Source organism: Gavia stellata, chromosome 7 (genome assembly GCF_030936135.1).
Source record: "Gavia stellata isolate bGavSte3 chromosome 7, bGavSte3.hap2, whole genome shotgun sequence".
Lineage (NCBI taxonomy): Eukaryota > Metazoa > Chordata > Aves > Gaviiformes > Gaviidae > Gavia > Gavia stellata.
This window is the reverse complement of record NC_082600.1, coordinates 50,413,283-50,441,231: the sequence shown is the minus strand read 5'-3', so window position 1 is coordinate 50,441,231 and position 27,949 is coordinate 50,413,283. Positions and strand designations below refer to the sequence as shown.

Sequence of the window (27,949 nt, the reverse complement as noted above, 5' to 3'; positions counted from 1 at the left end):
GACTTCAGGTTCTCATCTTGAAGGGTGTATGGTGTAAAGAGTGCAGGGCCACCAGGCCGCAAACACAAAACAATGCTCCAATACTGTAAACGGGATCTGTTCCTCCTCTCCGAGTACGGAAAGCCCACAGGATAGTTGGTACAACAGGGGCTGCTACAGTATCTCTTCTTTTTTCCTGTCTTGACATACCCAAAGGCTTCATCGTCATGAGGTTCTGTAAAATCACGTTCTTTCACGAAATGGTTTTCATTAACTCCGTGCTCCACCTTCCTGCATGGAGACTCCACAGGAGACAAAAGGATGGCAGCGTTTAGATGACTTGGAGTTAAGTCCACTACGATACCAGAGTCACTGAACCTTCCAGGAGAAAATTCACCCAGTTCCTTCAGTGAAGACGGTGGGCTTAGAGGACAGGCGTCTTGAGCTCTGAAGATGTTTTGAATGAGCTGCTCCACATCCAGGCTAGATGGCACCACGTCAGTCTGGATGGCCTGTTCCACCATCACATTGCTGACTTTCTCCTCCTCCTGGAAAGAAGTTACTTTCTCATCCAGAACACTTTCAAGCATCTCTTGAGTCACAGCAGAACTGGAGGGAGCTGGATCACTCAACTCAGAGGTTATGGTGGTCAAACTGTCTTCACAGGAATCAGTCCCATTAGCTGTGCCCTCATTAAGAAGCAGCCCACTATCTGCCACCTCCTCCAGAGCTTGGTCCTCTGTGGTGAGGCTGTCTGGCATTGTGGCACACACCACCAACGGCTTCCCCTCTGAGCCACACCTGTGCTCCAGGCACTGCTCATCTCTCACAGAGCTGCTCTGAGCCATCTCCATGCTCTGCAGCAAAGACTCCAGTTTCTTGTTTTCAATGCTAATGGCTATGAAGTATTGCTGCATTTTTTTGTCTTTCTCAGCCAAGCTGGTTTTCATGTTTTCAATAACCTGCTTGAGTTGTTTAACTTCCCTTCTTGCTTCCAAGGCGGCCAGCTCTGCCTCTACACGATGACACTCTTCCTCAACCCAGTCTTCCTTCATCCGTCCCAGCTGAGCTTTGAGTTCTTCTATTTCCACTTCCCTGTAGCAAAATAAAAAAGTTATAACGCTTCTGCTGACCGGTCAGTTAAAGAGTCAACGTGAGGCTCCACTGCACTGGGATGGCTATGCTGCAGAGATGCTCCAAGAAAGAAGCAAGTTTTTCCATGCAGCACTTGCTGCTGCCTTCGACGGAGCTGGCAGAGATGTAAGTCGGCTGCCCAGACACGCCGGCTGATTGCTAACTAGAGTCACCGACCTCGCCACACAGCCAGCAGCCTTGTGGGCTGTGCTCTGATCCTGGACATACTGAGGTGCAAGTGCTGGCTCTAGGTAAGGTCCAACCAGTGCAGCGCTTAACATCTCACCTACTGCCTCACCCTGGAGGAAATGGAAAGCTGGAGGCCGGAAAGCTGCCCGGCAGAAAAGGACCTGGGGCTGTTGATCGACAGCCGGCTGAAGATGAGCCGGCAGTGTGCCCAGGTGGCCAAGGCGGCCAACGCCATCCTGGCCTGTATCAGAAATGGTGTGGCCAGCAGGAGTAGGGAGGGGATCGTGCCCCTGTACTTGGTGCTGGTGAGGCCACACCTCGAATGCTGTGTTCAGTTTTGGGCCCCTCACTACAAGAAAGATATTGAGGTGCTGGAGCGTGCCCAGAGAAGGAAGGGCAAGGAATCTGGTGAGGGGTCTGGAGCACAAGCCTGATGAAGAGCGGCTGAGGGAGCTGGGGTTGTTCAGTCTGGAGAAGAGGAGGCTGAGGGGAGACCTTATCGCTCTCTACAGCTACCTGAAAGGGGGTTGCGGAGAGGTGGATGTTGGTCTCTTCTACCAGGTGACTAGTGACAGGACAAGAGGAAACGGCCTCAAGTTGCGCCAGGGGAGGTTCAGGTTGGATATTAGGAAAAACTTCTATACTGAGAAAGTGGTGAAGCATTGGAACAGGCTGCCCAGGGAGGTGGTGGAGTCACCATCGCCGGAGGTGTTCAAGGAATGTGTGGATGTGGCATTGTGGGACACGGTTTAGTGGGCATGGTGGTGTGGGGTTGATGGTTGGACTTGATGATCTTACAGGTCATTTCCAACCTTAATGATTCTGTGATTCTGTGAAATGAGGAACTGCTGCCTGGATGCGTCCCCCGTGCCTGCCAGCAGCTCGTCACGTACAGCCAGAGCCAACACTGGCCTCAGACAGCAGGAGGGCTCGGGGCTGCAGGCACCTGGCTTGCTTTGCACCCACCCAGCCCAGCGTGGAGCCAGAGGCTGCTGCCTTGACTTGCAAGCAAGTGGGGAGAGGGGGCCCTTACTGAGATCCAGCCCTCCCAGATGCAGAGGTCGGGCTATCCCGAGCTGGTCCAAGGGGTCCCTGGGACTCTGCCTTGGGGCTCCACTCAAACACCCCTTTGTGCCCGCTTGGGCTGTGTGTGCTGGAGAGCCAGCTCTCAGAGTGCAGCTTTAGCAAAAGAGATGACGTCTGTTGCTGTGGAATGCACGTTGTCGCTTCTTTGCTCAGCATCCATACAAAGGGCTCTTGCGAAAAATTCAATATCTAAGCGACAAAACCACAAGCAGGCACACTGGTTTGTGTAAGAGCTTTTCTTTCATTAGGGGAGACGGGGGAAAGCTGTAGTCATATTTCACTGCGTAAGGCAGAACAGGAGACTAAGCTAAGACATGCTTGCAGGTAGAAACTGGTTTATGTAGAAAAGGTCTCAATGCTAAATCCGACTGGTAAAAAATGACCCTTTAAAAATATTCTGCTAGGGAAGTTCAAAAAAGGGAAAAAGAGACAGCCATATTCATAACTAAACTGCATGGTACGTATTCACGGAGCACACTATGAAACCTGAAATATCTGAAACCAACCAAATAAAATTGATCACATTTCAAATTTCTTAATGAAGACTTTATGTGGCCAAGAAATGAGTAAAAACATTCAGGATTCCCACCCCTAAATGCTCCTGCATAAATCTTTCTGACTCTGATTTCTGAAGTGAAATATACCTTTCTTTAAGTCTGCTCTCAGATTCCTTCAGCTTTGTTTTCAAATGCCGTACTGTAACTTCTTTCTGCTGCAGAGGACTTAAATACTGCTCTGGATTTTCTGGCTTCATGCTGTGATTGTCACCACAAGAAATGGTGACAAGAAAAAAAACCAAACCATCACATAACATCACTCCTACAGTTCTTCAGTCCTGGCAAAAAGAAAAACATCCCATAGACTGATACAAAGCTTGACTCATTTGGGGCTCCTCAGTGTCCGCACTAGTGACTCCCTCTGGCAAATCAAAGTACTTGAGGAAATGGCTGATTTGTGGCTATCGTGCAAAATCTGCTATTTATTGTACTTGTTTTCAGTGTAGGGAGACATTTAACTTTAAAACACCCAGCCAACCCCTCACCCTAAACAGGTGTGGTGTGCCCAAGGGCAGGCAGCCGGGCCACCGGCAAAGGCACCCAGCTGCAGACACGGTCAGGTGAGGTAGTGTACGGACTGAGTTCAGCTCCACATGTCAGGTAGGAAGCTGAGCACCCTGAAACCTAGATTCATCCTGTCTAGCTTTAGGTGCACATCTGATAATGCTTGGCTGTTAAGAGAGAGAGAGGGAAACAGCAGCAGTGTGGTGGCAATTTCTTCTCTGCAATACGGGTTGCATGCTCTGACAGGTATCTGTTTTCTTTCCTGTACGGGAAACTGCACAGAGAGGTGCCTAAGGCTGGGCAGGGTGAGTTTTCACCTGAGTGTATCATATTTTCTATACTACCCCATCCAAGACTCTCCAAAGTGAAAGGACCCTTATACAAAAGAACCAGTAAATCCACATGGGAATTGATGCCATGAAACCCCATGAAGGAGCTTGCCTTGGAGTGACAACCAACTACAAAGGGCTTTGACTAAAAGTAACCTTGAATTTTACAGTGCTGAAACAATAAAGGTTTTACAGGGGATGGAGCACCCTGTTGACTGGCGAGCCACCAACATGAGGAGTCACACCTATGCTGAGGAGCAAGTTGACCTGCACGGCAACCGAGACGGCCAATGCCACATTACCGTGCAGAGACGGTAAGTCAGTGCGCTGAACACTGGCATGCTGAAATAAAGACTTGCCTCATCACTGAGCTGCTGTCGCTTCCTTTGCATGAGCCTGACTTGCTCCTGCTGGCTGAAGAAGCCCCGTGATTCTGGCGGACGTTAGCAGGACACAGCTGGCTTTTGCCCAGTCTTGACAAAGGGTCCTTTTCACAGGAAGCAGGTGGGCTGGCTAAGAACTTGTAGGATAAGGATCCATCATTCCGACCATAAGGGCCACGGCTGCAGGGGAAGCAACACGGTTAAGGCATATTGGATTATCCTCATCACGCAACCCATTATGTGTCTTATTTTACACACAAAGTTGTCTAAACACTAAAACAGACAGGAAACTGTGAGTGGCTGTGAAGAAAGTCAGTCCCAAAGTCAACAGCCACTGCACGTTCTTTCACTGACTGTGGGGCACTCAGGCTGAATTACGTGATCTAGGAAAACCTCGGCCATTTTCACATTTCTCAGTGGACAGCACAATTCCCAGTGATTCCATCAGATCATCCACATTCCCTGAACCTCTGACTCCATTAAGTAATGAGAGAACTGCAGCCTGGACTAGTGCCAGAAGAACCACGCTTCAGCCTTTCCCAGCCAAGTCTGCATAGAGATGCCTGTTGGGTCATTTTATAACCATTTCACTCATTTTATAACCATTTCACAATGAAGTGCAGGACTGTGGCTTGTGACAACATGGAAACGTTTCACAGCGACTTAAGCCAAACAGTTAAAAGAGAACATATTGCAAAGGAGACATCTCTTTCCACTCGGTACAGTACAGCATCAACTCTTGTGTGAGGCAGAATTTGCCCAGACTGTGCGTAACACAGCCATGCATTGGAAGGAGCATTCTTACAGAGGGCTTCTGTCCAATTAAGTAGGTCAGCATGCTCTAATGTAAAGTTACATTTAAACGCACAATAATCTATGAAACGATACATCATCTTACTGCAAGTAAGGTGATTTTAGGGCTTCATATTATACTTGGTATTGCTTTTTCCCCCAGCCAGTACCTTTACTTGTTAGATTTAACCTAGAGAGCACTTCAGTAACATTTATTTTTCCAACAGTCTCACGACGCAGATAGGAAACTGCTCATTAAGCATCATTCTGCCGACCTCTGTACACTGAGGCACGCTGCAACCTTGGAGACGTGTGTGCCTTAAGCACAGGGCTATCCCACTGCCGGTCCCAGCCTGCCTGCCAGCTCTTCCACAAAGGGCAGGAAAGCAGTCCTGTCTGTTTGAACTCTTTGGTTTTGGTCTCCAAACACAGCATTTGTAATTTTTTCTTCTTCTTTCTCGTATCACAGTTCTCATCAACATAAGTACTGCCCGTTACCCAAATTGTTTTAAAACTCACAATACTGATATTGTCTGTATTAGCTGCAAGACCTTACAGAGTAGCCTACATCTGCACTAGTGACGCTTGCACTATTCACGAAAGATTGCTTTGCTTACTTGAGAGAAAAAGAAGATCTTTTGCTTCCAGCAGCAGACACATGGACTTCAGGCACTGAAATACCGCCCATGCTGCCTGAAGACCTGAAATCGGCTTCACTCCCTGGCAAGGAAAAGGGAAGAGTAAAAACATGATGATAACTCAAAGTCTGTTTTCAAAATAACAATGAATCACAAGCATCCTTCCTTTGTCCGTCCTGAGTGAATTTTAGAAGTCGCATGAATTTTCAAACATCCCTGAGGACAAGCGCTGGGCTTGTTCCAGATTTTCAACATGTCTTCAGATCTGGCACTTCAACAAGAGCAGAAAAAAACATTTGAACACAAAACCCTCACGCTACAGAAGTCATTTTAGGATGTAGCTAGGAACATTTGTTGTGACAACCTGTTCGCTTTCTCACAGCCATCAGCACGTGAATGAGGCTGCTCACGTGGCTCCTTCAGAAGCCCAGTGATTCGGAACACACAATTGTGATGTCAAATGAGAACCAAAAATAGAGTGAAGGCATCTAAAACACAACCTCCCCAGGATTTAGGTATCTAGGTACATAAACGCAAGTAAAATACCACTGTTTAAAGGGGCCAAATGTTCAAAATGCCACCACTATCTCTCTGCAAAGACCTGCTTAGGTCTTTATGGTCGAGCTTCCACTTTTGAGCCCAGTAACCACCACTTACCCCATGGCCTTATACCACTGTGGAATCAAGTGAGGTGTGCATGACTAAGATAAAGACATTCCCTTTGCTTTCTATGCCTACATATAAATACAGATACATAAACAGAAGGAACATACAGACATATCTACTCAACACTGCTCAAAAAGTATTAAAAGGAATCACTCTGAGGGAAACAAATAGTTTTAGGGAAGTAATTTGGTCACCAAAAACCAAAGTTCAGCGAACACTGAAACTATTTATGATTTGAAGTCAAACATGGCCAGAAAATGGAAAACCAGAATTTTCTTTCTGTCTGAAACGACAGTTTAATTTTGAAAACTGTCAAATTTCTTTCTTCTTTTAAAAAGGGGTGAAAACATTAAAAAATCTCCACAAACATCCTATATATTTTAGATTGAATATCGTCTTTGTTCAGTCTGAAACACAGGTTTTCTTTAATGTATTGATTTGGCAGCAAAGCCCCGAATCAGTTAGTCCCATAGTTCCACTTTGAACATAACAAGGTGTCAGACAAAAAAAAGAAATAGGGGATGTAAAGGAAAATAGAACACGGAATAATCTACCAATTCTTGAGTAAACATTGTTCAGAAAACGGTTCCAATCCCAGGATTCTCATTAAAAAGGCATTAATAACCTGCAGGAATCCCAAAAAAGGTCAACAAAAATGGTAACACGATTACAGGGCACTGTTTAGGAAGGGAGATGATGGGAACTTGTGTGTTCTAAGATAAAAAGAAATACTGGCAACACTGTTTGTCATAGGGAAGAGGAACACAGCTGGAAAACTGTAAAGAAAACCAGGTAACAGCAACACAGGATTCTGGCTGCGATGCGTGTTATTTCATGAAAAATGACTTGAAATAAAATCTGATGGTTGGTGGGAGTTGTGCATAGTAAAATGTAGCTGGAGTAGGTTCAAAATACTTTAACCAGGGAATCAGAAAGCTATTTTAAACATTGGCATAAATAATAAAGATTGTAATTTAAAAGCAGAGCACAAAAAAAATGTCTCCCAAGGGAAGATTCATAACGGCCTCTTTCATATGCACAGTATTTCTTTCTGTGGAGGTGAAATGGGCTAAAAGTCACAGAAAACAGTCAGAAAGAGCAGAAAATTTGCTGCAGTAAATACCCAAATTGCAAAGCATGTTCTAGCTTGACCTCACGCCTATTTTAAAACAAATACTTAAGAGTGCGCAGTGTGTGTAGCATCGGCTTCTCTTTTTTGACTCATCTTCCAGACTGCTTGAATATACAAAAAGGAATTTTTTTGACTAAAGATCACAGCTATTGCCATCTTCCATACCTGCCTCAACTCTGACCTCAAAACCCCAGGGCCCTTCTTATGCCAGAACTCAGCCATCTTTTCCAGATGCAGGAGCACGTCCCCACAATCCCCACGAGACCTGCATCTCTACCAAAAGGCATGTGGAGCTAAAAGATGAATTGGCTGGCATGGGTCTCACCCTGTCCAGCAGCCCGGCGGCTCAGGCGCTCCCTGCAAAAGTCCCATCTCTGCATCCCCTACTCACTCAGCTTTGCAGTCGGAGCCGTGGCTTTCTCATGGACCAAGCGTGAGGCTAAGCTCGAGGTGGCAGGCATCCTGAGGCGAGAACCTCCCTTTAACGGTGGGCATCCCACTTTCTGTACATCTGGAGCGGTATCGAGACAATCAGTGGGCCAGAGAGAGAGAGAGAGAAAGGAGTTATGGTGTGCCTGCTGGGAACTCGGCTTCAAACCCTCAATAAAACCGTTACTGAATGATATGAAGTGGAACAGCTTCCCCGGAGCAGACTCCCCACATCCCCTCAGCCTGCCAAGCAGCCTGCTGTTAGGGCACCCTTCTCCTCTGTCCTCAAGTCCATCCTCCAAGAGGCAAACACATCTAAATAGAAGTTTCTTTTCCCTTTACTGAACTAAGTAACAGGCATCTCCTTTTATTTTTTTTTTTTTTCTGTGAGGAAGGAGATAAGTACCTAACTGCGGAAGATTTGTGCCCGACACCCTGAATTGCAGGTGGCCTGTGCCGCCAGCCCAGGGCTGAGCAGTTCATTGTTTAGGACAGATGGGATTCAGGCTTTTGCCTTTTACTTGCCCATTCCTCCTTTGTAACTTGCTGACTTCTTTTTTGCATTCTCCATTTTTGCTGTGACGTCTGGGTGCTTCCTGCAGCCTGAGAGTCTTCTGAACAAAAGGAGATACATGCCTTGAGAGGCCACAGCCCAACCACTAATTGTCTACATCTCCACTAAGCAACAGCAACCATCAATTTTTAGAAGGGGGTGGCTCATAAAATTTGCGACACAGAATTAAAAGATCACTTTTCTAGGCCACTTGAATTCAACAGAAACTTGTAGATTTGCGTTCAAACATACAAAACACTTCAAAGCCAAAACTCTTTGTAGGTGCTAATTTGCTTATTCTCCTTTGAAAGAAATGCTTGGCTATTTGAACATGTTTTCCACATCAATTCAACTAAATTTGTTTAAATTCAAACTTTAAATCAAATATATATAAAAATCCAAACTAAAAAAAATAATGCTATGCTAATAATTTTATCTAACTCTTAAAGCATCTTTTGCTCAAAATACTTATATTCTGATTACATTCCAGAATTCTCTCTCGGATGTTACAGAGCTCCTTTTCCACTTCAGTGCAATTTAGGTTGCTTATGTCCTAAAAATACTTCATGCCCGCTGACTAACAAAGCTCATGGTGCGAAATGAGATGATACAGAAATTTCCCTGTGCAATGCTAGGCGCCTTGGGCAGCGGTCCTCAGAAACAGGACAAAAAACCAGAGAGTGCCTAAGCTTATTAGGGATCAATGGAAGAGGAAAAGGCATCTAATTAGACCTACTTGAAAGAGCCAAGCGTGATCTTGAAACACAAATTTTCTTCTGCAGCTGAATGTCCAAGACTGACTTTCCTTTCTGTTAAACAATAAAACCCCAAAAACCCTAAACAAACAAAAAAGGAGAGATAAAAGAGACAGAGACTGTACTTGGCTTCCATAAGGGCTAACAGCAGAGCTGTCAGAGACCTGATGAGGACCACAGGAGACTGGGGTGGGATTCATCTGACTAAACACGAATGTCTCTAACGTAGACACCCGCGTCTGAGCCAACCTCGGTCCCATTTTTAGACAACAGAGAGTTACTCAGTAGAACCAGTGAGTTCAAGGCACTGCTTACCTTATCCTAAAGTAAATGCTTACATATTTGGGCAGAAAGACCGCACACTAGACTCACTGATTTTATTTGTTATATCTCCTTTAAAACAAAATAGGACCTCAGTCCACTTGTGCCAGTGGAAACGATTACAGCTACATTACAGATACACAACTGAGGTCAGACAAATGACAGTCCATCTCTGCTCTATCCAATTTGGCTCAAGACCGTGAATTTACATCTCCCTCACCTCCCAACAGCTCCCGTAACCCCCAGAAGAAGGGAAATGGCAGATTCACCTCTTAAAGCTCTTCCACTTAGGAAGTGGAAAGAGAGACAGTCCCCATCCACAGCCCACAGCTCCTGAACGTCATCTGAGACCTGTAGATTCAAATGTCACCTCTTCTAAATCACAAACACGGAGGGGTTTATGCCAGAGAGAGGAGCTCCAACGGGATCTACCGGCTGTGCCGGGTCCGTTGAGCCACCTGGGAGGGACCACTCACAAACTGCCACCGGAACCCAAACGTTCTGAAGCGTGCGGGGGAGGGCGGGGCTATGCAAATGACGGACCCCCCAACAGCCGCATCCACCCCCCACCACCCACCAGACTTCACAGCGCTGGTGCCTTCCAGACCTCACAGCTCCAACTGCTACAGCACACCACACCTTCCCAGGGTGACGCCCCTCCATGCCCAACTCCAGGACGCAAGCTTTGAGGATAGCACGGGCTTGAACCCGGACACGGCGTCCTCGCTCCTGGAGGGCGAGATATGCGTGTTCATCTCCCTCTGAAAGAGGAAAAAACAACATTAGAAACCCTCAACCCGACATGACAAGAGCTTTAACTCATTTAAACCAGACACAGAAGATGTTTCTATGAACTTCTGATCCTAGTATTTAGGAACAAAAATACAGGCTTTTTGTAACACTGAAGGGATATTTTTAATGATAAAACCATTTACTCTAAGCAGGAGAAGATAATTCACTGTACACTCGCACTCTACTATTCACACACCCCTCCCTCCCCGCACTTTTTTTTTATTAATTAAAAACAAGTGCCACTAAGCAGTATTTCTGATGGAAGGCAAATGTGGGTAAGCCTTCCAGAAATACAGGCAGCTCAAATAAGTTGTCCTCCAGTCCCACAGAGAGCATCCCAAAGGAAGACTGAGCTCCCCAACATGCCTTGCACAACTGCAACCCCTCCCCAGGAAGCCCAAAGAGAAACATGATGCTTCTGAAAAATCCCAGTCCTCCGCACATGGTGGTGTCAGAGCAAAAGTCTGGACAAGAACAAGAGCCCCACTTGAGGCTCAACAAAGCTGTATTTGATGCACAGTCTGGGAAAACCAGAGCCAGCAGATAACTCAGAGCTTTTACAGAAGGCCTCAGACCTCCCAGCATCAGCGCTGAGAGCAGCTTCCATACGCCAAGCACAGGGATGGAGAAACAGCTGGTCACGAGCAATGGGTCCTTCCCAAGGTCTCCAGGCAGCCTGCACCACAGAGGGTTGCTTAAGCAAGCCGTTTGTAAGAGACAAGGTCTAGGAGGAGGCTCTTCCATAAACGGCATTCTCAAGCCGAGATCCTCGAGAACACGACCTTGCTGCTCGCTCTCTTCCCCTACAGAGCCTGAAGGAGCTGCCCAACGGCTCAGGCAATCGCCATTTTCAAGAGAGGCAGAGTCCAGCAGTATGTAAGGCTGCCAGATCCAGAGACATCTCCTGTATGGATCCTTCCCCTGACATACAGGCCCATGCTGGCCAGACTGGTATTTATGACTGGAGCTGAAGTGCTCTGGAAGGTCGGCACACACTGGCCACTGAAAAGCTCTGCTCAGTGCTACCAGATGATTTCTAGTCAAATTCAGCAACAGAAAGACAAACGGGGAGAGGCCACAGTCCCGCGTGCAAAGGGAGCAGAGAACAGAACAAAAGATACCGGGGGCAATTCTGGAAGCAGCAACTGGCCGTCTGGCAGACGCATTTTTACCCTCACCTGGTTCAGGTTTTGGGGGGAAGATCTCCGAACCAAAGTCTTCTTTAAGCAACTCCAGCAGGTGGAGACGAAGGCAGTTGGGAATGGGGACGAGTTAGCCATGTCACAGGGAGAAGAACTGCAGGAATAGAATGACAAGCGTTAGAACCACAAACAGCCAGGGGAAGGTCCTAAGAGAAATCAAACTAGAGCAGTCTTCAGCCTCACCAAGATGAAAAGAAAGGACAGGAGGAAAGAGGTCAGGAGGCAGGCAGGGAGATTCCCAGTTTTGAGTTGTATGTAGATGATCTTCAAACAAATCCTTTGTCTCCTTTTTAAACAAAAAGAATGATCTTGAGCAGGAATGTACATGTGGGACAAGGAAGCAAGGACTGAGTTCAGCAGGCTGGATCAAAGCAGTCAGGGAACTTGTTTCAGAATTCAGAAAGAACTTGCCCATGCAACTGAAGTCCTATCTCAGAGCAAGAACTTCCGACATCTTCTACCTCTGACTTAGCAGATTTGTTAGTGAGCTACAGAAAACATTTCCCCAAAGAACTGGAGTCAGGCAGCTGCGCAGCTATAGCCTAATGGGTTTGACATCAGTAGTATGCAAGGCTCTGGAGAATTTGCAAAGGAAAGAATTAATCAACACCATCAAACTAAGCAGATGGAGTCCTACGTGCATTCACTTCAGATGGAGCATGCCTGACTGACCTGCGTCTTTTCTCTGACTAAATGACAGATTGACTATCTCACTACAAGAAACAGAGTAGCTATAATTGTGCAAGTCAGAAAAGTGGCATGATCTGCAGGGAAGGGGGCAACAAATCTACTCCTATAGCCTAAAAATACTGTATAAAAGTTCTGACCTACCTTTCAGAAAAAAGGATTCAGATTCTCACTGTCACTTTCAGGACTGGATGAAATAGTCCTTGGGCCATCTGGTTTTGAGGAGGAGGAGGAGGACCTGAAGAGCTTGACTAGGCAGGCTAACAAAATGAGGCTTCCAAAAATAAGCCTCGGTTTGGTGGGTTGGTTTTGAGCTGGTTGCTTCATGGGTTCTGTTTGCTGAGAAGACATCTGCAGAAGACAGCTGCACGGGCACAAAGAGAAGACCAGCAAGGGGGTGGAAAAGAGTCTCTTGGAAGTGGCAGTCTGGGACTTCTCTTTTTGCTTGCCACGTTTGCTCATGGTGTTTGGAGGATTCATTGAACCACTACATTCCCAGAAAGTCCCAGGCTGGACAGCTCCCAAAAAACCAAACAGCGCAGGACTGCAAGAAAAACAACCAGGTGGTGAAGCCCTCCTCCAGAGCCATATGGTGATGTGCTCCTCACACGCTTCAAAACTAGTGTGGGCAATCCCAGACTGTGGGCAATCCTAGAAAACAGCAGTGGAACAGGTATTTTTATTCCCATTTGGAAATTCCTAGCCAACAGCTGTACAACGTTCCTGCAGTCTCCTAGAGACAGTCATTCCTAGCAAGTCCTGTGAAAGTCCTTGAATGCATCCCAGTTCTTCATCTCCTAGGGCCTCCTGGGAAAGTCCTCATTTCTCCCTCGTTTTGCTGTGCCAAAAAGCCACACTGCACATTCCCACAACGGAAAGGCTGCCTGCGCAGAGTCGGACTACACCTGATGAGGACACAAATGCCGCACCTCTTCCCAGACCCCTCCTGTTTATTGCACAGGGATTAGTCAACTCTGCGGCCCACCGCTCTTAATGCTTCCTAGTGAGCTTTCAACCTTCACAGGTGGCACTGGCGCAGGGGTGCAATCCACTTCTCCGCCTTTGAAGAAACCTGCAACTCACAGAAGGCCCCTTCTGGCCGAGATAAAAGGTGGCCCCCAAAACATTCCCCTCAGCCCCTTTAAATGACCACCTGGAGAGCTCCTGTTTCACCTGGGAGCCACCTCCCTGCTCCTCTGGTCACTCTCACCTCGCCCTCACCCGCTACCTAAGAGATACACAAGCAGCACAAAGTCCACGTCTGTGGCAACACAGAAGGCTCAGCCGAGCTCCCCAGGCTGAAGGTAGAAGACATTCAGACAGCAGAGACTTGGCAGACTGACAAAAGGGTTTCGACTATGTCCCTGCTCTCCATCTACAGCTTGAATAGAACTAGACACTATGTTTACTGCCTACACTCAGAAGAGTCTGGCTGAGGTTTTTGCACCTGTGAACAGGGCATAAACAAGAAAGTGTGTATTTTGCACTGAAGCAAAAAAGCCTCACCTTGCTTAGCTGAAGCTTGCTTCATTTTAGTTACAATATCTGTAGGTTGCGTATAGTCTACATACAGAACAAGTCCTGCATTGCCCAAGCGAGGGAACTTCTGTCTGAATATAAAATACACACAGGTATGACACCATCTCGGTACCTTTATAGGCATAGAATATACACAGAAAACATGCAGCAAGTATAAACAGAATCATACGCATAGACGTATAGAGATACACATAAATATACGTCTTTTGCAAACTCAGATACACACCCCCCCATGCACGGTCTATACAGAACACCCACAGACACTATATTCTCTGCCTGCAGGAAGAGAAGCCTCAGCTGATCTCATCTCGCTGAGGCTTTTTTCCTCTCTTGATTCAGAAGATAGATTATCTACGCATAAAAAAAGTATACAGACACAGGAAGCACAACCATGTTTTTCTCTCTGTAGATGCACTCTCTACACAGAACACACACATAGAACATGCAGAATAGACATACAATGTGTTAATTGTGTACATACTACACAAAACAGTCAGGTAAGGGGAAGCTACGCTTTATGTCTTTATGTTGAATACGAATGTCGATGTCTTCATGTTGAATCGATACTGTCTCTGCACGGAACACAGACATTTTCAAGGTCAAGGGAGGAAGGTCATTTTTCTCTGTGTGTGGAGCATACGCTGTCCTGACTTGGAACACATGCACATGAATACGCACACTTTACATGCAGACATACACAGAGAGAAAGGCAAGGTATGAACCAGGTGAGGGTAAAAATGCGTCTGCCAGACGGCCAGTTGCTGCTTCCAGAATTGCCCCCGGTATCTTTTGTTTTGTTCTCTGCTCCCTTTGCACGCGGGACTGTGGCCTCTCCCCGTTTGTCTTTCTGTTGCTGAATTTGACTAGAAATCATCTGGTAGCACTGAGCAGAGCTTTTCAGTGGCCAGTGTGTGCCGACCTTCCAGAGCACTTCAGCTCCAGTCATAAATACCAGTCTGGCCAGCATGGGCCTGTATGTCAGGGGAAGGATCCATACAGGAGATGTCTCTGGATCTGGCAGCCTTACATACTGCTGGACTCTGCCTCTCTTGAAAACGGCGATTGCCTGAGCCGTTGGGCAGCTCCTTCAGGCTCTGTAGGGGAAGAGAGCGAGCAGCAAGGTCGTGTTCTCGAGGATCTCGGCTTGAGAATGCCGTTTATGGAAGAGCCTCCTCCTAGACCTTGTCTCTTACAAACGGCTTGCTTAAGCAACCCTCTGTGGTGCAGGCTGCCTGGAGACCTTGGGAAGGAGCCATTGCTCGTGACCAGCTGTTTCTCCATCCCTGTGCTTGGCGTATGGAAGCTGCTCTCAGCGCTGATGCTGGGAGGTCTGAGGCCTTCTGTAAAAGCTCTGAGTTATCTGCTGGCTCTGGTTTTCCCAGACTGTGCATCAAATACAGCTTTGTTGAGCCTCAAGTGGGGCTCTTGTTCTTGTCCAGACTTTTGCTCTGACACCACCATGTGCGGAGGACTGGGATTTTTCAGAAGCATCATGTTTCTCTTTGGGCTTCCTGGGGAGGGGTTGCAGTTGTGCAAGGCGTGTTGGGGAGCTCAGTCTTCCTTTGGGATGCTCTCTGTGGGACTGGAGGACAACTTATTTGAGCTGCCTGTATTTCTGGAAGGCTTACCCACATTTGCCTTCCATCAGAAATACTGCTTAGTGGCACTTGTTTTTAATTAATAAAAAAAAAGTGCGGGGAGGGAGGGGTGTGTGAATAGCAGAGTGCGAGTGTACAGTGAATGATCTTCTCCTGCTTAGAGTAAATGGTTTTATCATTAAAAATATCCCTTCAGTGTTACAAAAAGCCTGTATTTTTGTTCCTAAATACTAGGATCAGAAGTTCATAGAAACATCTTCTGTGTCTGGTTTAAATGAGTTAAAGCTATTGTCATGTCGGGTTGAGGGTTTCTAATGTTGTTTTTTCCTCTTTCAGAGGGAGATGAACACGCACATCTCGCCCTCCAGGAGCGAGGACGCCGTGTCCGGGTTCAAGCCCGTGCTATCCTCAAAGCTTGCGTCCTGGAGTTGGGCATGGAGGGGCGTCACCCTGGGAAGGTGTGGTGTGCTGTAGCAGTTGGAGCTGTGAGGTCTGGAAGGCACCAGTGCTGTGAAGTCTGGTGGGTGGTGGGGGGTGGATGCGGCTGTTGGGGGGTCCGTCATTTGCATAGCCCCGCCCTCCCCCGCACGCTTCAGAACGTTCGGGTTCCGGTGGCAGTTTGTGAGTGGTCCCTCCCAGGTGGCTCAACGGACCCGGCACAGCCAGTAGATCCCGTTGGAGCTCCTCTCTCTGGCATAAACCCCTCGGTGTTTGTGATTTAGAAGAGGAGACATTTGAATCTACAGGTCTCAGATGACGTTCAGGAGCTGTGGGCTGTGGATGGGGACTGTCTCTCTTTCCACTTCCTAAGTGGAAGAGCTTTAAGAGGTGAATCTGCCATTTCCCTTCTTCTGGGGGTTACGGGAGCTGTTGGGAGGTGAGGGAGATGTAAATTCACGGTCTTGAGCCAAATTGGATAGAGCAGAGATGGACTGTCATTTGTCTGACCTCAGTTGTGTATCTGTAATGTAGCTGTAATCGTTTCCACTGGCACAAGTGGACTGAGGTCCTATTTTGTTTTAAAGGAGATATAACAAATAAAATCAGTGAGTCTAGTGTGCGGTCTTTCTGCCCAAATATGTAAGCATTTACTTTAGGATAAGGTAAGCAGTGCCTTGAACTCACTGGTTCTACTGAGTAACTCTCTGTTGTCTAAAAATGGGACCGAGGTTGGCTCAGACGCGGGTGTCTACGTTAGAGACATTCGTGTTTAGTCAGATGAATCCCACCCCAGTCTCCTGTGGTCCTCATCAGGTCTCTGACAGCTCTGCTGTTAGCCCTTATGGAAGCCAAGTACAGTCTCTGTCTCTTCTATTTCTCCTTTTTTTAGGGGGGTTTATTTGTTTTTTTTTTTCCTTGAACAGAAATTCAGTCTTGGATATTCAGCTGCAGAAGAAAGTTTGTGTTTCAAGATCACGCTTGGCTCTTTCAAGTAGGTCTAATTAGATGCCTTTTCCTCTTCCGTTGATCCCTGATAAGCTTAGGCACTCTCTGTTTTTTTGTCCTGTTTCTGAGGACCGCTGCCCAAGGCGCCTAGCATTGCACAGGGAAATTTCTGTATCATCTCATTTCGCACCATGAGCTTTGTTAGTCAGCAGGAATGAATTATTTTTAGGACATAAGCTAACTAAATTGCACTGAAGTGAAAAAGGTGCTCTGTAGCTTCCAAGAGGTAATATTAGAATATAATCGGAATATAAATATTTTGAGCAAAAGATGCTTAAAAATTTGGTAAAAATTAGTAGCATAGTGCTATTTTTTTAGTTTGGATTTTTATACGTTTTAGATTTTAAAGTTTGAATTTAAACAAATTTAGTTGAATTGATGTGGAAAACATGTTCAAATAGCCAAGCATTTCTTTCAAACGAGAATAAGCAAAGTAGCACCTACAAAGAGTGTTTCGGCTTTAAAGTGTTTTGTATTTTTGAACCCAAATCTACAAGTTCCTGTTGGATTAAAGTGGCCTGGAAAAATGATCTTTTAATTCTGTGTTGCAATGTTTATGAGCCACCCCTGTCTCAAAATGGCTGCTGTTGCTTAGTGGAGACGTAGGCAATTCGTGGTTGGGCTGTGGCCTCTCAAGACATGTATCTCCTTTTGTTCAGAAGACTCTCAGGCTGCAGGAAGCACCCAGACGTCACAGCAAAAATGGAGAATGCAAAAAAGAAGTCAGCAAGTTACAAAGGAGGAATGGGCAAGTAAAAGGCAAAAGCCTGAATCCCATCTGTCCTAAATAATGAACTGCTCAGCCCTGGGCTGGCGGCACAGGCCACCTGCAATTCAGGGTGTCGGGCACAAATCTTCCGCAGTTAGGTACTTATCTCCTTCCTCACAGAAAAAAAAAAAAAAGGAGATCCCTTTTACTTAGTTCAGTAAAGGGAAAAGAAACTTCTATTTAGATGTGTTTGCCTCTTGGAGTATGGACTTGAGGACAGAGGAGAAGGGTGCCCTAACAGCAGGCTGCTTGGCAGGCTGAGGGGATGTGGGGAGTCTGCTCCAGGGAAGCTGTTCCACTTCATATCATTCAGTAACGGTTTTATTGAGGGTTTGAAGCCGAGTTCCCAGCAGGCACACCATAACTCCTTTCTCTCTCTCTCTCTCTGGCCCATTGATTGTCTCGATACCGCTCCAGATGTACAGAAAGTGGGATGCCCACCGTTAAAGGGAGGTTCTCGCCTCAGGATGCCTGCCACCTCGAGCTTAGCCTCGCGCTTGGTCCATGAGAAAGCCACGGCTCCGACTGCAAAGCTGAGTGAGTAGGGGATGCAGGGATGGGACTTTTGCAGGGAGCGCCTGAGCCGCCGGGCTGCTGGACAGGGTGAGACCCATGCCAGCCAATTCGTCTTTTAGCTCCACATGCCTTTTGGTAGAGATGCAGGTCTCGTGGGGATTGTGGGGACGTGCTCCTGCATCTGGAAAAGATGGCTGAGTTCTGGCATAAGAAGGGCCCTGGGGTTCTGAGGTCAGAGTTGAGGCAGGTATGGAAGATGGCAATAGCTGTGATCTTTAGTCAAAAAAATTCCTTTTTGTATATTCAAGCAGGTTTTTTTTTCTCTCCTCTGCTAATCCAGTCTGGAAGATGAGTCAAAAAAGAGAAGCCGATGCTACACACACTGTGCACTCTTAAGTATTTGTTTTAAAATAGGTGTGAGGTCAAGCTAGAACATGCTTTGCAATTTGGGTATTTACTGCAGCAAATTTTCTGCTCTTTCTGACTGTTTTCTGTGACTTTCAGCCAGTTCCACCTCCACAGAAAGAAATACTGTGCATATGAAAGAGGCCATTATGAATCTTCCCTTAGGAGATTTGTGTGTGTGTGTGTGTGCTCTGCTTGTAAACTACAATCTTCATTATTTATGCCAATGTTTAAAACAGCTTTCTGATTCTCTGGTTAAAATATTCCAAACCTACTCCAGCTACATTTTACTATGCACAACTCCCACCGACCATCAGATTTTATTTCAAGTCATTTTTCATGAAATAACACGCATCGCAGCCAGAATCCTGTGTTGCTGTTACCTGGTTTTCTTCACAGTTTTCCAGCTGTATTCCTCCTCTTTGTGACAAACAGTGTTGCCAGTATTTCTTTTTATCTTAGAATACACAAATTCCGGTCATCTCCCTTCCTAAACAGTGCCCTGTAATCCTGTTATAATTGTTGTTGACATTTTTGGGATTCCTGCAGGTTATTAACGCCTTTTTAATGAGAATCCTGGGATTGGAACTGTTTTCTGAACAATGTTTACTCAGGAATTGGTAGATTATTTCTTTTTCTATTTTCCTTTACATCCCCTATTTTTTTTTTTTTGTCTGACACCTTGTTATGTTCAAAGTGGAACTATGGGACTAACTGATTCGGGGCTTTGCTGCCAAATCAATACATTAAAGAAAACCTGTGTTTCAGACTGAGCAAAGATGATACTCAACCTAAAATATTTAGAATGACTGGGGAGATTTTTTAATGTTTTCACCCCTTTTTAAAAGAAGAAAGAAATTTGACAGTTTTCAAAATTAAACTGTCGTTTCAGACAGAAAGAAAATTCTGGTTTTCCATTTTCTGTCCATGTTTGACTTCAAATCATAAATAGTTTCAGTGTTCGCTGAACTTTGTTTTTTGGTGGCCAAATTACTTCCCTAAAAGTTTTTGTTTCCCTCAGAGCGATTCCTTTTAATACTTTTTGAGCAGTGTTGAGTAGATATGTCTGTATGTTCCTTCTGTTTATGTATCTGTATTTATATGTAGGCATAGAAAGCAAAGGGAATGTCTTTATCTTAGTCATGCACATCTCACTTACTTGATTCCACTGTGGTATAAGGCCATGGGGTAAGTGGTGGTTACTGGGCTCAAAAGTGGAAGCTCGACCATAAAGACCTAAGCAGGTCTTTGCAGAGAGATAGTGGTGGCATTTTGAACATTTGGCCCCTTTAAACACTGGGATTTTACTTGCGTTTATGTACCTAGATACCTAAATCCTGGGGAGGTTGTGTTTTAGATGCCTTCACTCTATTTTTGGTTCTCATTTGACATCACAATTGTGTGTTCCGAATCACTGGGCTTCTGAAGGAGCCACGTGAGCAGCCTCATTCACGTGCTGATGGCTGTGAGAAAGCGAACAGGTTGTCACAACAAATGTTCCTAGCTACATCCTAAAATGACTTCTGTAGCGTGAGGGTTTTGTGTTCAAATGTTTTTTTCTGCTCCTGTTGAAGTGCCGGTTCTGAAGACATGTTGAAAATCTGGAACAAGCCCAGCGCTTGTCCTCAGGGATGTTTGAAAATTCATGCGACTTCTAAAATTCACTCAGGACGGACAAAGGAAGGATGCTTGTGATTCACTGTTATTTTGAAAACAGACTTTGAGTTATCATCATGTTTTTACTCTTCCCTTTTCCTTGCCAGGGAGTGAAGCCGATTTCAGGTCTTCAGGCAGCATGGGCGGTATTTCAGCGCCTGAAGTCCATGTGTCTGCTGCTGGAAGCAAAAGATCTTCTTTTTCTCTCAAGTAAGCAAAGCAATCTTTCGTGAATAGTGCAAGCGTCACTAGTGCAGAGGTAGACTACTCTGTAAGGTCTTGCAGCTAATACAGACAATATCAGTATTGTGAGTTTTAAAACAATTTGGGTAATGGGCAGTACTTATGTTGATGAGAACTGTGATACGAGAAAGAAGAAGAAAAAAATACAAATGCTGTGTTTGGAGACCAAAACCAAAGAGTTCAAACAGACAGGACTGTTTTCCTGCCCTTTGTGGAAGAGCTGGCAGGCAGGCTGGGACCGGCAGTGGGATAGCCCTGTGCTTAAGGCACACACGTCTCCAAGGTCGCAGCGTGCCCCAGTGTACAGAGGTCGGCAGAATGATGCTTAATGAGCAGTTTCCTATCTGCGTCGTGAGACTGTTGGAAAAATAAATGTTACTGAAGTGCTCTCTAGGTTAAATCTAACAAGTAAAGGTACTGGCTGGGGGAAAAAGCAATACCAAGTATAATGTGAAGCCCTAAAATCACCTTACTTGCAGTAAGATGATGTATCGTTTCATAGATTATTGTGCGTTTAAATGTAACTTTATGTTAGAGCATGCTGACCTACTTAATTGGACAGAAGCCCTCTGTAAGAATGCTCCTTCCAGTGCATGGCTGTGTTATGCACAGTCTGGGCAAATTCTGCCTCACACAAGAGTTGATGCTGTACTGTACCGAGTGGAAAGAGATGTCTCCTCTCCTTTGCAATATGTTCTCTTTTAACTGTTTGGCTTAAGTCGCTGTGAAACGTTTCCATGTTGTCACAAGCCACAGTCCTGCACTTCATTGTGAAATGGTTATAAAATGAGTGAAGTGGTTATAAAATGACCCAAACGGCAGCAGTGCGATGAAGGTCTGCAGCAGCCACTCAGCCACCTGTTCCTTATAAACTGTTCCATTTTCGGAGAAGGGAGGAAACCAAGTCAGACGATTTTGAGAAGAGAGCTTGCTTCCTAATTCTGTGGTATTTAATTTTTTATGTTAAAGCTTTCTCTTTTGCTGGCTGGATTTGCCTTTTTCCGTATTTTTTTGAAACCAGCCCTTCCGTTACAGTTTAGAAGAACAACTGGCATGAGAGGATGAAGTTAGCAGCGTAGTAGTGCAGAAGGCAAAGCAAGTGAGCAAGTGAGGAATGCCCCTCGAGAAGCTGTCCTCAGAGCACCCCAGCCCTTTGGCAGCTGTCGGGCAGTGCAGATACCAGTTGCTTTCAAGCACGTGGTTGACAGTCTGATTCTTTAGTAAAGAGTGGGAAAAGAAAGGTAGATATGTATGAGGGAAACTGGAAGGAAGAAAGAAAAGGCTGTGCTTTTTTAATACTCTTTCAGACTGCTCACAGTGGGTTTCGAACTATATCTAAGCAAGTGAATAGCTGACAATGGCAGCTGAAGCAGCCGGTATGCCAAAGGCAGGAAAGAACAGTGGCTCAACCAAAATCTGTTTTCACTGCATGCTGTGATCCTTCAGGCTGCTTGCTGAGGAGCTTGAAAACAGTCTTACAGCAGACCTCCGTGGACAGGCATCTCTATGCAGACCTGGCTGGGAGAGGCTGGAGCTTGGTTCTTTTGGCACTAGTCCAGGCTGCAGTTCTCTCATTACTTAATGGAGTCAGAGGTTCAGGGAACGTGGATGATCTGATGGAGTCACTGGGAATCGTGCTATCCACTGAGAAATGTGAAAATGGCCGAGGTTTTCCTAGATCACGTAATTCAGACTGAGTGCCCCACAGTCAGTGAAAGAACGTGCAGTGGCTGATGACTTTGGGACTGACTTTCTTCACGGCCACTCACAGTTTCCTGTCTGTTTTAGTGTTTAGACAACTTTGTGTGTAAAATAAGACACATAATGGGTTGCGTGATGAGGATAATCCAATATGCCTTAACCGTGTTGCTTCCCCTGCAGCCGTGGCCCTTATGGTCGGGATAATGGATCCTTATCCTACAAGTTCTTAGCCAGCCCACCTGCTTCCTGTGAAAAGGACCCTTTGTCAAGACTGGGCAAAAGCCAGCTGTGTCCTGCTAACGTCCGCCAGAATCACGGGGCTTCTTCAGCCAGCAGGAGCAAGCCAGGCTCATGCAAAGGAAGCGACAGCAGCTCAGTGATGAGGCAAGTCTTTATTTCAGCATGCCAGTGTTCAGCGCACTGACTTACCGTCTCTGCACGGTAATGTGGCATTGGCTGTCTGGGTTGCTGTGCAGGTCAACTTGCTCCTCAGCATAGGTGTGACTCCTCATATTGGTGGCTCGCCAGTCAACAGGGTGCTCCATCCCCTGTAAAACCTTTATTGTTTCAGCACTGTAAGATTCAAGGTTACTTTTAGTCAAAGCCCCTTATAGTTGGTTATCACTCCAAGGCAAGCTCCTTCATGTGGTTTCATGGCATCAATTCCCATGTGGATTTACTGGTTCTTTTGTATAAGGGTCCTTTCGCTTTGGAGAGAGTTGGCTGGGGTAGTATAGAAAATATGATACACTCAGGTGAAAACTCACCCTGCCCAGCCTTAGGCACCTCTCTGTGCAGTTTCCCGTACAGGAAAGAAAACAGATACCTGTCAGAGCATGCAACCCGTATTGCAGAGAAGAAATTGCCACCACACTGCTGCTGTTTCCCTCTCTCTCTCTTAACAGCCAAGCATTATCAGATGTGCACCTAAAGCTAGACAGGATGAATCTAGGTTTCAGGGTGCTCAGCTTCCTACCTGACATGTGGAGCTGAACTCAGTCCCTACACTACCTCACCTGACCGTGTCTGCAGCTGGGTGCCTTTGCCGGTGGCCCGGCTGCCTGCCCTTGGGCACACCACACCTGTTTAGGGTGAGGGGTTGGCTGGGTGTTTTAAAGTTAAATGTCTCCCTACACTGAAAACAAGTACAATAAATAGCAGATTTTGCACGATAGCCACAAATCAGCCATTTCCTCAAGTACTTTGATTTGCCAGAGGGAGTCACTTGTGCGGAAACTGAGGAGCCCCAAATGAGTCAAGCTTTGTATCAGTCTATGGGATGTTTTTCTTTTTGCCAGGACTGAAGAACTGTAGGAGTGATGTTATGTGATGGTTTGGTTTTTTTTCTTGTCACCATTTCTTGTGGTGACAATCACAGCATGAAGCCAGAAAATCCAGAGCAGTATTTAAATTCTCTGCAGCAGAAAGAAGTTACAGTACGGCATTTGAAAACAAAGCTGAAGGAATCTGAGAGCAGACTTAAAGAAAGGTATATTTCACTTCAGAAATCAGAGTCAGAAAGATTTATGCAGGAGCATTTAGGGGTGGGAGTCCTGAATGTTTTTACTCATTTCTTGGCCACATAAAGTTTTCATTAAGAAATTTGAAATGTGATCAATCTGATTTGGTTGGTTTCAGATATTTCAGGTTTCATAGCGTGCTCCGTGAATACGTACCATGCAGTTTAGTTATGAATATGGCTGTCTCTTTTTCCCTTTTTTGAACTTCCCTAGCAGAATATTTTTAAAGGGTCATTTTTTACCAGTCTGATTTAGCATTGAGACCTTTTCTACATAAACCAGTTTCTACCTGCAGGTCTCCTGTTCTGCCTTACTCAGTGAAATATGACTACAGCTGTCCCCCTTCTCCCCTAATGAAAGAAAAGCTCTTACACAAACCAGTGTGCCCGCTTGTGGTTTTGTCGCTTAGATATTGAATTTTTCGCAAGAGCCCTTTGTATGGATGCTGAGCAAAGAAGTGACAATGTGCATTCCACAGCAACAGACGTCATCTCTGTCATCTCCTTTACTAAAGCTGCACTCTGAGAGCTGGCTCTCCAGCACACACAGCCCAAGCGGGCACAAAGGGGTGTTTGAGTGGAGCCCCAAGGCAGAGTCGCAGGGACAACTTGGACCAGCTCGGGATAGCCCGACCTCTGCATCTGGGAGGGCTGGATCTCAGTAAGGGCCCCCTCTCCCCACTTGCTTGCAAGTCAAGGCAGCAGCCTCTGGCTCCACGCTGGGCTGGGTGGGTGCAAAGCAAGCCAGGTGCCTGCAGCCCCGAGCCCTCCTGCTGTCTGAGGCCAGTGTTGGCTCTGGCTGTACGAGACAAGCTGCTGCCAGGTACGGGGGATGTATCGAGGCAGCTGTTTCTTATTTACTCCAGGGTGAGGCAATAGGTGAGATGTTAAGTGCTGTACTGGTTGGATCTAACCTAGAGGCCACCACTTGCACCTCAGAATGTCCAGGATCACGGCACAGCCCACAAGGCTGCTGGCTGTGTGGTGAGGTCAGTGACTCCAGTTAACAATCAGCCAGCGTGTCTTGGCAGCTGGTTTGCATCTCTGCCAGCTCTCTTGGAGGCAGCAGCACATGGTGCATGGAGGAATTTGCTTTCTTCTTGGAGCATCTCTGCAGCATAGCCATCCCAGTGCAGTGGAGCCACATGTTGACTCTTTAACTGACCGGTCAGCAGAAGCGTTATAACTTTTTTATTTTGCTACAGGGAAGTGGAAATAGAAGAACTCAAAGCTCAGCTGGGACGGATGAAGGAGGACTGGGTTGAGGAAGAGTGTCATCGTGTGGAGGCAGAGCTGGCCGCCTTGGAAGCAAGAAGGGAAGTTAAAGAACTCAAGCAGGTTATTGAAAGCATGAAAACCAGCTTGGCTGAGAAAGACAAAAAAATGCAGCAATACTTCATAGCCATTAGCATTGAAAACAAGAAACTGGAGTCTTTGCTGCAGAGCATGGAGATGGCTCAGAGCAGCTCTGTGAGAGATGAGCAGTGCCTGGAGCACAGGTGTGACTCAGAGGGGAAGCCGTTGGTGTTGTGTGCCACAATGCCAGACAGCCTCACCACAGAGGACCAAGCTCTGGAGGAGGTGGCAGATAGTGGGCTGCTTCTTAATGAGGGCACAGCTAACGGGACTGATTCCTGTGAAGACAGTTTGACCACCATAACCTCTGAGTTGAGTGATCCAGCTCCCTCCAGTTCTGCTGTGACTCAAGAGATGCTTGAAAGTGTTCTGGATGAGAAAGTAACTTCTTTCCAGGAGGAGGAGAAAGTCAGCAATGTGATGGTGGAACAGGCCATCCAGACTGACGTGGTGGCATCTAGCCTAGATGTGGAGCAGCTCATTCAAAACATCTTCAGAGCTCAAGACGCCTGTCCTCTAAGCCCACCGTCTTCACTGAAGGAACTGGGTGAATTTTCTCCTGGAAGGTTCAGTGACTCTGGTATCGTAGTGGACTTAACTCCAAGTCATCTAAACGCTGCCATCCTTTTGTCTCCTGTGGAGTCTCCATGCAGGAAGGTGGGGCACGGACTTAATGAAAACCATTTCGTGAAAGAACGTGATTTTACAGAACCTCATGATGATGAAGCCTTTGGGTATGTCAAGACAGGAAAAAAGAAGAGATACTGTAGCAGCCCCTGTTGTACCAACTATCCTGTGGGCTTTCCGTACTCGGAGAGGAGGAACAGATCCCGTTTACAGTATTGGAGCATTGTTTTGTGTTTGCGGCCTGGTGGCCCTGCACTCTTTACACCATACACCCTTCAAGATGAGAACCTGAAGTCCACTCCATCCCTGGGCACCGGCTGGCTGAGGCAGAGAGAAAGAGGGATGAGAGAGATGGTAAAAAGTTATTGTCTATTCTGGTAGTCCACCATTTTGCTCCTGACTATTTGATTGGCACTATAAATTGTTTCAAAAACACGTTTCTTGTTTCAAAATGAAAAAGCTGAATGCTGTAGTTCCACAAGATGGTTTTAACTGGTGTTTTTAACAGTACTGCTGCCTACAGAAATAGTCTTCCTGCTCCCAGGCACTGTGTCTCTCCCCTGTGCGGATGTCTTTCTGGTGCCAGCACATCTGCACAGTGAACATGACCAGGGAAATCAAGGAGAATTACAGCTAGCGCTCTGCCATGTTTGTTTGCTGAATTAGCTTGAAGGTCAATCAGTTTCCCTGGCTGGTTCACTGAGCAAACGTACAAGTGCTTTGCACTGGCTCAAGGGTAGCAGGAGATGCGCATGGGAACAGATGGCCGGAGACAGGTGGGGTATGTCTTTAGGCAGCACTAACCTGAAACATTTGTGAAACTACAGTGTTAAGTGAGGGACGTGGAGACTGGTTCCCACTAAGAGTATCACTTATGTAGTCCAGAAAGGATGCTAGTGTTTACAATTTGTTGTCCAAAGAGTCAATTCAATTTAGAGGTAAAAGCCATATTGCCCAGGAAGCTTCAAGCACATCATTCATGCCTGTCTCGTGTAGTGCTCTTAATCGTTGTTGGGACCTTTGCAATGTGTTACAATGATAAGTATAGCCGTGGATGCACTTTGAAGATTAATATTGTTTTCAAGTCTTAATGTGTTGGAACCTGATGGTCATTTGAGACCTTTGAAATAGAATGTATAAAAGTATGTTGTTTTAACTTACTGTTTATTTAATTGTTATATTGTAAATTGCCTTTATAATCACAAGTTCAGTAAAGGATGTTAGAAATCATAAAATTGTTTACCTTGGCAATGAGCTTTAAGACCATCAAGTCCAACTGTAAACCTAACCCTGCTAAGTCCACCACTAAACCATGTCCTGAAGCGCCTCATGCACACGTCTTTTAAAGACATCCAGGGATGGTGACTCAAGCACCTCCCTGGGCAGCCTGTTCCAATGTCTGAAAACCCTTTCTGTGAAGAAATTTTTCCTGATATCCAATCTAAACCTCCCCTGGTGCAACTTGAGGCCATTCCCTCTGGTCCTATCACTTGTCACTTGGGAGAAGAGACCAGCACCCACCTCTCTACAACCCCCTTTCAGGTAGTTGTAGAGAGTTATAAGTTCTCCCCTCAGCCTCCTCTTCTCTAGGCTAAACAACCCCAGTTCCCTCAGCTGCTCCTCACAAGACTTGTGTTCCAGACCCCTCACCAGCTCCGTCGCCCTTCTCTGGACATGCTCCAGCACCTCCATGTCTTTCTCATAGTGAGGGGCCGAAAACTGCACGCAGCGTTCGAGGTGTGGCCACACCAGCGCCGAGTACAGAGGCACGATCACCTCCCTACTCCTGCTGGCCACACTGTTTCTGCTACAAGCCAGGATGCCGTTGGCCTTCTTGGCCACCTGGGCACACTGCTGGCTCATATTCAGCTGGCTGTCGATCAACACCCCCAGGTCCTTTTCTGCGGGGCAGCTTTCCAGCCACTCGTCCCCAAGCCTGTAGCATTGCATGGGGTTGTTGTGACCCAAGTGTAGAACCCGGCACTTGGCCTTGTTGAACGTCATACAACTGGCCTCGGCCCATCCATCCAGCCTGTCCAGATCCCTCTGCAGAGCCTTTCTACCCTCAGGTAGATCAGCACACCCACCCAACTTGGTGTCGTCTGCAAGCTTACTGAGGGTGTACTCGATCCTCTTGTCCAAATCATTGATAAAGATATTAAACAAGACCAGCCCCAGTACAGAGCACTGGGCAACAGTGCTTGTGACTGGCTGCCTGCTGGATTTAACTCCATTTACCACAAGCCTTTGGGCCCAGCCATCCAGCCAGTTTTCTACCCAGCAAAGAGTATGCCCTTCCAAGCCATGTGCAGCCAGTTTCTCCAGGAGAATGCTGTGGGAAACGATGTCAAAGGCTTTACTAAAGTCTAGGTAGACTATATCAACAGCCTTCCCCTCGTCCACTAAGCGGGGTCCCTTTGTCACAGAAGGAGATCAGGTTAGTCAC

General features: G+C 46.3%; 2 protein-coding genes across 2 annotated transcripts; one reads left to right on the top strand and one right to left on the bottom strand.

The window, feature by feature from the left end:
• Positions 1 to 4: 4 nt before the first annotated feature.
• On the bottom strand, positions 5 to 15,828 carry LOC132317346 (syntabulin-like). The gene is given in 10 exon segments (XM_059819931.1): positions 5 to 158; positions 160 to 1,074; positions 3,033 to 3,167; positions 4,078 to 4,341; positions 5,571 to 5,673; positions 7,781 to 7,900; positions 8,333 to 8,432; positions 10,087 to 10,206; positions 11,418 to 11,535; positions 15,620 to 15,828. Coding segments are annotated over 10 exon segments (2,238 nt in total).
• Positions 15,829 to 16,842: 1,014 nt separating this feature from the next.
• On the top strand, positions 16,843 to 25,795 carry LOC132317345 (syntabulin-like). Its single transcript, XM_059819930.1, is given in 8 exon segments — positions 16,843 to 16,851; positions 17,371 to 17,470; positions 17,898 to 18,017; positions 20,165 to 20,267; positions 22,182 to 22,445; positions 23,356 to 23,490; positions 24,726 to 25,640; positions 25,642 to 25,795. Coding segments are annotated over 8 exon segments (1,800 nt in total).
• Positions 25,796 to 27,949: the final 2,154 nt, after the last annotated feature.